Source organism: Candida dubliniensis, chromosome 1, assembly GCF_000026945.1.
Source record: "Candida dubliniensis CD36 chromosome 1, complete sequence".
Lineage (NCBI taxonomy): Eukaryota > Fungi > Ascomycota > Pichiomycetes > Serinales > Debaryomycetaceae > Candida > Candida dubliniensis.
Window position 1 is genome coordinate 541,300 of NC_012860.1, and position 12,412 is coordinate 553,711.

Consider the following 12,412-nt stretch of genomic DNA (forward strand, 5'->3'; position numbering starts at 1 on the left):
TTATTATTTTTATCATTTTTGAACTTTTTTGTAATAAATAATTGAAGCATCATTTCCTGCCATTATGACTTGATCAACAACCACATTTTTAGAAATCTTCCATTCATTTAATAACAGTAATCTCTTTGTATTCACATCATTCAAATTCTTTACTAATTGTAATTTATCTTTACCATCTTCTGGTTCAATTAATTTTGGTATTTTCATTGGTTTACATGATTTATTTTTCTTCCCATTTCCTTGTTGTCCAAATTCATTTTCTCCCAATGCATAAACATCTTTATTATGTCCCACATTATCTAAAGTAATGAAAAGATGTTTATTACCAACATTTATATCTTTAATCTTAATTGGTTTCACTGAATTTAATGATTCATCAAATTCATTCAATCCAATTAATGATTTGACAATTTCTGGCCAACAACATACTTGCATATATCGACCTCCTCCTAATTGACCATTAATCCCATTACCAAAAGATATCAATACATCTTTATCCAAATAATTAATAAGAACATATGATGAATCATCACCAGTAGAAATTTTTTTAATATGAATATATTCTTCTTGAATTCGTGGTGGTAAAACATTTCTTAATACTCGTTTAAAATCTGATTTAGTAAATACAATTTTTGGTACTGGCTTTAAATCAGTAGTATTGATGTCTCCACATTGTCCACAAGAATTATCCCCCCAAGTCCAAATATTCCCATTATCATCACATACAATGTTGAAATATTTCCCACTAGAAATATAATTGAAAACTCGAGGAACAACAGCTTTCCCTTGTTTATTTTCAGTTTGTATAATTCTATTATTTAACAATGTAAGATCAATTGGTTGATTAACCGGGATTTTATTTTCCTTTGTAAAAGGTGAATAGGATGGACCATATTGACCACGATTTATAGGATTATTTGAACAATTTACAACGAAAACTTTCCCCAGTTTATTCAATAATAATAAATGATCATCACCAGAAGAAAAACTTTTAATATCTTTAATATTCAATTTATTATAAATTTGGGTTGTTAAAATTCCAAACCAATTTCTTCTTTGTAATGGAATAAATTCAGAATTGGATTTAATTCTTGGTATATAAACAATTTCTCCCTTATTTGTTAAAAAATAAAAATAATCTTTAGTTGGAGTTATTTTTTCAATTTTAAATGGTAAATTGATTAATTTAACATTTGACCAATCTTTATTCCATTCGTAAACTTTACCTTGATCATTTATAACAATTAAATGGCCTTTTTCAATATATGCATCTTTCAAATACATATTATTGAAAAATGGTATACGTAAAGGGATTTTACAACCATCATTACCATCATCATTACCATCATTATTACCAAAAATATAAACCCCACTAACTGTTTTAGAATCTTGTATTTGATTTAAATTTTCATCATTTAATTCTTTAGCCAATTTTTCTAACATATATTTAGTACTTTTGACATTTTTTTTATTGGTAGATTTAATATTAATATTATCTTCATTTAAATCAGAATAATTATAATTTGATAATAATCTATTTTTTATTGATTCATAATTGGTTAATAATTGATGAGTTGAAACTATTCCAATTAAAGCCAATAAACCAAATACCATTCCTTTAATTCTTTGATTAAATTCATGACGAGATCGTTGTTTTTTTTGATTTGATTCAAATTCTTGATGTAATTTCTTTAATTCATCTCGATATTCTGCTGTGCCAGGTTTTAATTTAAGTAATCGAGGATCATTTTCAAGAAGAGCATTTATATCAATAGGTTTATCATTATCATTACCATAATCATTGGGTTTACTATTAGTACCTATATCTTTTCTTGATTCTTTAGGTTGAGGATTGATTTTATTATCTAAATCTTTTAAATCATGGAAATTGTATCCAAAATTATAAGTTGTTTTATTTTTATTGAAATTTTCAATTGAAGAAAATTTATTCTTTGATGAATTTAATCGATAGAAATAATTATATCTAGGTAGAACTTGAATGAGTGGTCTAGTACGAATAATCATTATATGTTGGTTGACTAATGAGATGAATTGGATTGGTTGACAAAAGAATGGTGCTGGTGGTGGTTTTTTTTTTTTCTTCAGTTCTCGCAAGTGGTGGTGGTGGTGGTGGTGGTGATGGTTAAGATAGAAACAGTTGGTCGTGGTGGTGGTGGAAGAAGAAGAAGAAGAAGAAAAAGTCTTGCTGGTCTTGCACATTTTTTACGTTTACTTATTTTGGCAAAGTAGATTTAAAAACAAACAGCAACCAAATCAAAAGAAGAGGAAATACAGAACATAATCTACCTACCTTATACTATTTCATCAAACTATGTTTACACCAATTTCATTATATCGATCAACTGTGAGAACTCCATTTATCATACCAACCATAAACTCACGTAGTCTATCAGGAATAACCAAGTTTGATACAAGAAAATTTGTTCAAACATTGCAAGATAAAGGTGGATTTTCTGAAAAGCAAGCAGAAGTAGCTGTGAATGTGGTTAATGCTGCTATAAATGATGGGATATATTCTATTACTAATAATCTTGTTAAAAAAGAATCATTATCATCAATAGCTTATCAACAAAAAGTCAATTTTGCTAAATTAAAAGGTGAATTACAAACTATGGATAAATCAGAATTCACTAGTTTGAAAAAAGAACAAGAAAAACTACGTACTGATTTAACAAATTTGAAAAATCGTTTAAAAGAAGAAATCACCAAGAATCAAGCAAGTGTTAGATTAGATTTGAATTTAGAAAAGGGAAGAATTAGAGAAGAAAGTTCTCAACATGAATTAAGAATAGAAGATACTTATAGTAGAATAGATGAAGAAGTTTCTAATATGAAAATGCAAATTAAAACTGTGAAAACTCAAGTGTTACAATGGTTAATGGGGGTAAGTACTGGTACTTTGGCTTTATTATTGACATTTGTCAGATTTTACTTTTAATCCTCCTCCCCACTCACTCAACACAAATCTTGTATAACTATTCTTTCTCTTTATCTATAGTTGATAATAGGTTTCTTATTTATTAATATAAAAAGAATGATATATTGATTTGATTATATATAGACAACCTACATTTTTATGAACACCTCAAACTTCCGGTGGTGGTGTACAATTAGCTAATCAAAAGAAAGCGAAAAAGCAAAAAAAGCGAAAAAAAAAAAAAAAGAAAAATAAACACAAAAAAAAAAAAATTTGTTGAAATCGTAACAGAACTCAACTCAACTCTGTCCAAATTACCCATTATACAAGTCATAACAAACCCTGTTATTCTTTTTCCTTCCCTCCCCCCTACACATACTAATGAATTCAATATATAATCATGGTTTAAAGCAAACCCAAACAATAACCAAAGATTTGACTCAATTTGAAAAAAATCTATCCACATCACCATTATCATTACAAGGTGCCATCACAACATCATTAACTGCATTCAGGAAAACTATCAAAGAATATAATGATTTATTGGAAAAAAATGTTAATGATACATCTTATACTAAACATGAAAATAGATTGAATAAATTCAATCAAGATTTAAATGAATTCACTTTAAAATTTGATAATTTGAAAAAGCAACGTGATATTCAAGTTCAAGAATCTAATAAACAAGAATTATTAGGTAGAAGACACATATCAACAACAGGAGCAGCATCGGCATCGGCATCGGCATCGGCATCATCAGATAATCCATATGATTCTAATTCAACTCAACAACAATTACAAGAAGATCAAAATACCATGTCTTATAGGGAAGGATTATATCATGAAAAAAATTCTTTAGAAAGAGGATCAGAACAATTAGATCGAATTCTAGAAATGGGACAACAAGCTTTTGAAGATATTGTTGAACAAAATGAAATATTAAGAAAAGTTCAAACTAAATTTGAAGAGAGTTTAATCACTTTAGGAGTAAGTCAAGGAACTATACGAAGTGTGGAAAGAAGAGCAAAACAAGATAAATGGTTGTTTTGGTTTTGTGTGGTTATAATGTTAGTAATGTTTTATTACATTGTGAAATTGTTCAGGTAAGTGTAATTTATAGTAATATAAGCAAGTAATAATTAACTAATAATATATATATATATATATATATGTGTGTGTGTCCTGTTATTATTCTGTAAATTGTGAACGTTATAGGAAGTGGAGGGTTTGATGGAGAATGAGTGGGACGAGGTGGGACATGGGTGGGGTAGTAGTATTTGCCTTTTCAAGCCTTTATTCTTATAATTATGATCCTTTTTCTTTTTCTTTTTCCAGATCAGTTATTCCATTTGATGAGTTGTTGTTAATTGCAGCAACATTATTACCTTTCATTTTTTTATTTGCTTCTTAATCGAGGTATTGTAGTTAAAAAGGTAAAAGGAAACAAAACCTTAAGCTGTTCAAAATTTTTTTTTTTATCACCGCCCAATAATGAACTCCTCATTTGCCCCCACTTTCTATGACAATAATCCGTATCTAAAGAAATAAAGCTACATTATAGATTACAAAAAAAAAAAAAAAAATGTTCTTCTTTTGTGTTGTTGAAGATGGCTCAGATATCTTGATGACCTACCTACCAATTAGAGTAAAAAAAAGTAAAAGGATATATGTATATAAAATGACAATTGAAAAAAGCCCCTAAGAAAAGGAAACAAATCTGCAATTCCAAGCCTTGTTCTATGGTGGGGGTTAATTTGATGTTCTCATTAGGTAATGAAAATGGGAAGAGTCTCTCGTTACCATTAAGATTAGAATTAGAACCCTATCATTTTATCTCATGATTCTACCATTACTATATCCACTACAATCTGTTGATATTTAATCGTATTTGATTAATAATGGTTCAACTATCTTTCCTCACCTGCCACTTCTGTCATTGTTTAGTAACATCTATTATGGAATGACCCTTGAAGTGAATCCCTTTATGGTCATCATATCTGTATGGTTTCTATTCTTTCTATTCTTGTTTTTAACGGTAAATTCGATCAAGACATTCACGAAATTCAATATTTCCTAATTAGGTTAACAAATTTGGTGTGTCCTGTATATAAAATAGGCTGCAAATACTAAATAGGAAATAAAACGAAGAATAATTAAGAACTCAACTGAATTGAAAAAAAAAAAAAAATTTTGAATGTCTATGTGAATATTGAATTTACTCGATATGTGATTTGACTATGGTTAATGGAATAATTATTATCCTTTGTTGTTGGTGTTGATGTGCCCAAAAGGTCTGCATTCGTATAAAATATTTTGAATTTCCTTATCCCCTCTGAAATCGTAAAATTTTTCTTTTGGAGCTTTTTTTTTTTTCTATTAAACCTTTCAACAATCTTTATCAATAAAGCCTACAACAATCTGTTCATTCATTTCATTGATACAAAAACACCAACACTCTCCTTTTCGGTTTCATATATATCTAATTTTTGAATAAATATTTGTTTTTGCAAGAAAGAGAAAACAAACAAACAAACAAACAAACAAACAAAAAGAGTATGAAGTTGGATTATATTTTGGCTTCCCTTGTCATTGCCAGTATAACTGAAGCTGCTCCAATCAAAAGAGGGTTGTTTGAGGATTTATTTGGAACTAGTAGTTCTAATACTGCCCCTGCCCCTGCCCCTGCCGCAGCACCAGCTCCAGCTCCAGCACCTGCCGCAGCTGCTCAACAGGCTGTCAACGTTAATACTCCTCCTGCTGCTGCTCCTGCTGCTGCTCCTGCCACAACGACTGCTGCTTCTTCAAGTAAAGGGTTCTGGGCAGGATTATTTGGTGGAGATCTGACCAATACAGCCTCAACTGCTGCGGCTGCGGCTGCTCCAGCTCCAGCTTCTGCTTCTGTAGCTTCTGCTCCTGCTGCTGTTGCTCCTGTTGCTGCCCCTGCTGCTTCAACTCCACAATCTACCAGCTCTTCCTCATCTTTTGGAGGATTTTTCAGCAATTTGTACAATGACTTTTTTGGATCTTCATCGGCGAATGCCAATCCACAGCCACAGGCACCAGCTCAAGCACAAGCCCCAGTACAAGCTACAAAGCCTACATCAGCTGCCCCAGTTGTGGTAACTAGTGCACAAATATACACTTCTGTTGTTACTTCTGCTGCTCCTGCTGCTGCTGCTGCTTCTCCTGTTGCTGCAAATGGAAACTCCGGTTCTGATGATTATTCTGCTGAAGGTTTATTTGCATTCTTATTTGGTGGTGGCAAAGCATCAGCTACTGCCTCTTCTGCTTCTGCTTCATCAAACCCAATTTATGGTTCGGGTTCTGATTCAGGTTCAGGTTCAGGTTCAGGTAATTCTGCTGGAAATACAGGCTCCTCATCTGGTACCACTTTGGGTGTTGGTTATCAAGGAGGATCACCAGGTAAAAATACAGCTTCTATAAACACTGCAACTGCAACTGCTATTAACGGAGGTAGTGCTGCTGGTGCCACTGCTGCTGCTGGTTCTTTAGGAATAACTTATTCTCCTTACACTAAATCAGATGGATGTAAAAGTGCATCACAAATTGCTCAAGATATTGCTAAATTATCCAATTATGAAGTCATTAGATTATACAGTACTGATTGTTCTGGAATTGAAAATGTATTGTCAGCCATGGGATCAAATCAAAAATTGTTTTTAGGTGTTTGGAATATTGATAGTCCTCAAGGTGAATTACAAGATATTGTCAATGCTGTCAAGCAGAGTTCTAGTGGTTGGAATGTTGTTCACACTATTGCTATTGGAAATGAAAGAGTTAATGCTGGTGCTGCAAGTGTAGCCCAAGTGCAACAAGCAGTTGATTTATCTAAAAAATACTTGAAATCTCAAGGATATAATGGTCCAATCGTCACCGTTGATACTTTAGTTGCTTACGTAGGAAACCCACAATTATGTGAAATGTCTGATTACCTTGCAGTCAATTCCCATCCATATTGGGATGGAGGAGTTCAACCAGAGAATTCTGGTCAATGGTTGTTACAACAAATTGCTCATTTGCAAAGCGTTTGTGGGTCTTCAAAAGATGTGTTAATCACTGAAACTGGTTGGCCAACACAAGGTGATGCCTACGGTCAATGTGTTCCTTCCGTGCAAAACCAAGTTGCTGCTGTGAAATCCATTGTTAAATCCCTTTCTGACAAAGTTATTATGTTTACTATGTTTAATGATTATTGGAAAGATCCAGGTGCATATAATGTTGAACAACATTGGGGATTATACGGTGATCCATCATCTTAGATACAATTAATCAAATCTATCATATCCTTCTGGTTGCTTTAAACAAGAAAAAAAAAAAAAAAGTAATGCCATTCATTCAAACATAATACCTTTAATTCTTCCTTATTGATTTTTTACGTTATCAATTTTTCAGTTCTATTACTTGGATTTTCTCAACTTGGTTTAATTAGTCTGGTTGTTGAAAGCTATGTTTTTTTCTTAGATATTATTATTAGAATTTCCAAATTTTAATTGTGTTATTCTTGCTTTTTAAATATTCTATTCTTTTTTTTTTTTTTTTGTTTTTTAATTTATACATATAAATTCTTGTAATAAATACCAAAAAAGAAGCACTGTTTTTATTCCAACCTTTCCCAAGCTTCATTTACTTGTAGAATACATAGATTGCCAAACAAATTAAGTATGCTTCTTGATAATAAATAAATGTGCTATTAATACAAAAAAATAGTAAAAAAAAAAAAAAATGAGATGACACTATAGAGAAATTAGAAAATCCATCCCAAGATTTTATCATAAAACCATTGTCCATCAAAACGTTTACCTTCAGCTTCTCTGATAGCCTTCTTTTCAGCTGCTTCGGCTTCGAATTTCTCAAATTCAGCATCAATAACATCCCTGTAAGTATCCAAATCAACTTCTTCTGGTTTCAACCATTTTGTTTTATAAATAATCTTGTAACCAAAGAAGAAAATTAAAAACACTGGTAAGACAATGTACCCAGTGATAAAGTTTTTGTAATCAAACTTATCCCCCAAAAATACGGTGAAATTCTTGATGAAAATAATGAGAATACAAATGGCCAAAGATATGTAACTACCGTATGGTTGTAAAGGAGATCTGTAAACCAAATCTTTGTATCTGTCCAAACCTTGGGCTTTTAAAGCTTTCATGAATCTAATATGGAAAGTCAAAATACAAGCCCAAGCAATTAAACCAGTTAAAGAGACAACATTGACAAAATATGTGAAAACTTCGGCCGACCCAGAAGAAACATTCATATATGCCAACAAACAGAACAAGAAACTCAATAAAACACCATAGTATGGAACACCCATTTTGTTGGTTTTGGAGAAAAATTTTGGAAGATAACCATCAACCAGCAAACTATAAACCAGTCTTGAGCAAACATACATATCACTGTTGGAAGCTGAAATGACAAATAAAAGAATACAGGCATTGATAAGATGGTCTAACCCGTTAATTTTAGCATTTTTAATGGCAATAACAAAAGGACTAGCACCGGCATTGGTACCTTTGGCACCCAATAATAATGGATCTTTGGATGAAACACACATACCAACAAATAAAATCGATAAGATGTAGAAAACAAGAATACGGTACAATGTCAATTTGATAGCTTTTGGAATAGCTCTTCTTGGGTTTCTAGTTTCACTGAATGTAACAGCAACCAATTCAGATCCAAGATAAGCAAACACAGCAGTAACTAAAACTGATACAAATGCAACGAATCTTCCCTTTGAACCACCAATAGCCACATTTTGGGCTGAGTTTGAATAATGAATGAATGCTCCTGGGTTTTTCCAATATCTAAAACCGAGTCTTTCATGAGTTGGTCCACCACCTAATGCAATAATCCACAACAAAAGAATCAACCCTAAACAAGTCAACACTTTTAATATTGACATCCAAAATTCAATTTCCCCAAATACTTTGACCCCAAGAAAATTAATAAATGTAATGACAACAAGAAATACTGTAATCCAAACCCCTGGATTCACTCTATCTCTTGAAACCCAATATTGCATAGTTAATGCCCCGGCGGTCAATTGATTAGCTGGAAGTACTAAATATTTAATAAGATAAACAATACCACAAGCAAATCCCAAAGCTTCATCAGCGTATCTTTTCCCATAATTTGCAAACCCCGGCAAGGGAATAAAAGAGGCAATTTCACCAAGAGCAGTCATAACCATATAAACAACAAATCCAATGGCACCATAAGCTACCAAAATAGCACCTGGTCCAGCAGTTTTCAAAGCCAGTCCAGTACCAATAAGAAGACCTGTTCCCAATGCACCCCCAATGGCAATCAATGAGACATGACGAGCGTGTAATTCCTGTCTAAGTTGGTGTCCTTCTTCGGCATTATGAGCTGATGGATTAGATCTGGCAATATAGAGGTCATAATTGGTTGTATGTTGGGTAATAACCGATTCTAAGTCGGCAGTTGATGATCTTTTTTCTTCATTCAGAAGACCTTTGTCGCTATTGTAGCCAAATACCATTTAACAAAAGTAGTAGGTGATGTTGATATCGATATTGATTATGGAAAAGATTATTTAAAAAAAAAAAATTGGAAAATGGAAAATTATAATAATAGAAGTATTATTTGTTTTCTTAACAAAAAAAAAAAAGAAAAGCCTAATTTGAAACTGTAAAAGAAAATAATTCAAAATTACTATAAAAAAGAAAGAAAGAACTTCAAGAGAAGAAGGACAGACAAGGAACTATATATATATATATATATATACAGCAAAGGTCATCCCAATATCAACACTAAATTGTATAAAACTTAAAAGGAAAAAAAAAAAGAGAAGAAGAAGAAGAAAAATGTGACAATAACAGATAACACTAAACTTTGTGCAGGAACATGACTACATGACTGATTGACTGACCGACTGGCTAAATTCTAAATATTCGTTAGTGGTGGTGGTGGTGGTAGAGAGTGCCGTTGTCGTGTTGTTGTGTTTTTTTGGATTACATAACATACATGCATACGGGAAGAAGAAGTAACAAAAACATTATTGATAAAGCGGAGATGGAAAACCTTTTGATATAGTCTAAAGCTCCCCCCCCACCACCCAAGCAATGGAACAAAAAAATAAAATAAAAAAAGCCCAAGGCGATTTTTAGATTGGAATTAGAATGTTAATCTATGTATTAATTGTTAAAATAAAAGAAAAATGGGTTCACAGCAAGGAGACATATATCTTTCTATAACATCAACATAAATAAATTCTTTTATGATGATAAATTTATTTAAACTTTTAATGACACAATTCTTTAACATTTACTAACAATGGCCAACCATAAAGTAGCCTAAAATGACATGACATGATATAGCATAACCAATTGATTGATTTAAACTAAGTTAATTGGAGCAAACCTGAAGAAGTGGTGGTTAAGTCATTCTCAATTAATCACTCTCCCTCTCTATCTTAAAGAACGAAAATTAAAAACAAAACCACCATCGCCAAGAAATTCGTAAACACGGAACAAAACTAAAACTCAATTTTCTTTTTTTTTGTTTTTTTGCAGAGATATTGAAAATCGCCGTGAATTCTCTAATGATAACAAGATTGTTTATCAGTTCATATTAGGTAGGCCGTTTTCAAATCTATTGAATTGATTCTTCAGTATCTCGTATACAAAACTTTCTCCTGGTATTGTTTTAAATTCTATAACCTCCGTTCTCTCTTTTTTCTTTCTTTCTTTGTTCAACGTGTTGTGGTAGTAGTTTGTTCCATTAATAATGTTGCCTTTTTTTTTTTTTTTTTTGGTCTAACCATTAATGCTGTTTACGATGGTTGCAATAAAAAAAAAAAAAAGGAAGTAAAGCCTCGTTCTAACTGATTGACTTCTTTTGATCATACAAAAAAAAAAAAAAAGAAAGAAAGAAAAAGAGAATCTTCTTCAATTGAAACAGAACAAGGAAAGTTAATCGGTTAAAGTGAAAAGAGATAAACTCAAACGAACAAATCAACGAGTGTAATTTTCTTGGATGATAGATAATTAGCCGAGTGGATCAATTTAACAAATAGTAATAATAACCGGATAATTCGCCACCACCAAACGTGAAAATAATAATAATAATAATTTGAAGAATTACACACTCTCATCAAATTCTTCTTATATTTTATTTTAAGTTTAAACCGTTTTTTCAGGGCTTTCAGAATAGATTACTTACATTGTAAAACTTTTAGAACCGTAAAGTCAGCCAGTTAAAGGCATTTTGGTTTAGTTCCTTTATCAGAGTCAAAAAAATTTTTTCACGGATTCGCGTTCCCGTTAAGATCACCACCATACCACCGTCACCACCAAAAAAGTGTATCTATAACTGATATGATTACTCTCCTCTGTATTACCAAGGACTATATCAGCACAACACCGTCGCTCAGAAAAGTCAATGATTATTATATTTGCAATCATGAGAGATTATATGTATACATCATTCTATTTGTAGAAAGAAGAGAATTAAACTCACTCACTCGGTCCAGCTTTACGGCGTTTTAGTTCGGAGTTTTTTTTTTTTTTTTTTTTCACTTGAAACCCCCGCCAATTACTGCATGGTTTATATGTGTCAAATACCATTTCTTAAATTTAGTTTGTGGGGTTGGAACAAATTTATTGGTTTTAACTAGTATATCCTTTTTTTTTTTCTTGGTTCTGATTTAAGTCGTACAATGTTTGTCCCATGACGTGGAAGATCCAATAGTTGTGACCAAGCTCATACTGTCTCATTTCTTTAACGATAAGTAAGATGTGTGATCTGACATATATTTCTTGGCCATGCTAACATCATCATCTGTAAAACTTCTACTTTGACAACTCTCCACCATTTGTCAAGAGAGATCCAAAAAAAAAACAAAAAAAATAAAAGAAAATAAAATACCAAGAAATTTGGGGTCGGCTTTAACTGAACAAGAGCTGATTCCAAATATCCATGAAATCTCTCGTTTAAAGAACTACCGCTGCTGTTGCTGCTGACGTTCTTTGTGATCACACGGCATTTAAACGGAATTGTTGGTTCAAATGGTCCTCTTTAAAAAATGAGAAAATAATATTGAAGTTGGAAGCAAAAAAATAAAACCCACGCCGGGATTCGAACCCGGAATCCTTTGATTAGAAGTCAAAAGCGATAACCATTTCGCCACGCAGGCTTTCTGATGGTTTTGGCAATTTCAAATAAATACTAACCTTGTTATTCAGGAGAAACGTATTCATTTAAAATATTAAATTGATGCCTTAATTTGATTCAAGGTGTCTGTAAAATAACATAACTTAGTTTATAGAATATTAAAGTTGTAATAACAAACATAAAATATAAGGTTTATTGAAGTTTTAATAATATGTCATCTGTTCAATTTTCCACAACAAATTGAAGAAATATTTGGCGAAATAATTTCTGCAAAAATTTACTACTTTGTGTTTTATTAACATATAAAATGTAAAT

General features: G+C 31.8%; 5 protein-coding genes and 1 non-coding gene across 6 annotated transcripts; 3 read left to right on the plus strand and 3 right to left on the minus strand. All coding sequences in view use genetic code 12, as the record gives it.

Moving 5' to 3' along the window:
* Positions 1-12: 12 nt before the first annotated feature.
* CD36_02350 (mitochondrial protein, putative) lies at positions 13-2,025 on the minus strand (the record flags this gene model as incomplete). Its single annotated transcript, XM_002416862.1, has 1 exon — positions 13-2,025. The coding sequence occupies one exon, from the start codon at positions 2,023-2,025 to the stop codon at positions 13-15; it is 2,013 nt and encodes a 670-aa protein (XP_002416907.1).
* A 307-nt stretch (positions 2,026-2,332) lies between these two features.
* On the plus strand, positions 2,333-2,959 carry CD36_02360 (mitochondrial protein, putative; the record flags this gene model as incomplete). Its single annotated transcript, XM_002416863.1, has 1 exon — positions 2,333-2,959. One exon carries the CDS (start codon positions 2,333-2,335, stop codon positions 2,957-2,959), a length of 627 nt encoding a protein of 208 aa, XP_002416908.1.
* Positions 2,960-3,319: 360 nt separating this feature from the next.
* Positions 3,320-4,045, plus strand: CD36_02370 (vesicular transport protein, putative; the record flags this gene model as incomplete). Its single annotated transcript, XM_002416864.1, has 1 exon — positions 3,320-4,045. One exon carries the CDS (start codon positions 3,320-3,322, stop codon positions 4,043-4,045), a length of 726 nt encoding a protein of 241 aa, XP_002416909.1.
* A 1,448-nt stretch (positions 4,046-5,493) lies between these two features.
* CD36_02380 (SCW/CMP-family cell wall glucosidase precursor, putative) lies at positions 5,494-7,218 on the plus strand (the record flags this gene model as incomplete). Its single annotated transcript, XM_002416865.1, has 1 exon — positions 5,494-7,218. One exon carries the CDS (start codon positions 5,494-5,496, stop codon positions 7,216-7,218), a length of 1,725 nt encoding a protein of 574 aa, XP_002416910.1.
* A 485-nt stretch (positions 7,219-7,703) lies between these two features.
* CD36_02390 (Gln, Asn, Ser, Ala, and Gly transporter, putative) lies at positions 7,704-9,464 on the minus strand (the record flags this gene model as incomplete). Its single annotated transcript, XM_002416866.1, has 1 exon — positions 7,704-9,464. One exon carries the CDS (start codon positions 9,462-9,464, stop codon positions 7,704-7,706), a length of 1,761 nt encoding a protein of 586 aa, XP_002416911.1.
* Positions 9,465-12,046: 2,582 nt separating this feature from the next.
* Positions 12,047-12,119, minus strand: tRNA-Arg (TCT). Its single transcript has one exon. It is a non-coding gene; the product is annotated as a tRNA-Arg (tRNA).
* Positions 12,120-12,412: the final 293 nt, after the last annotated feature.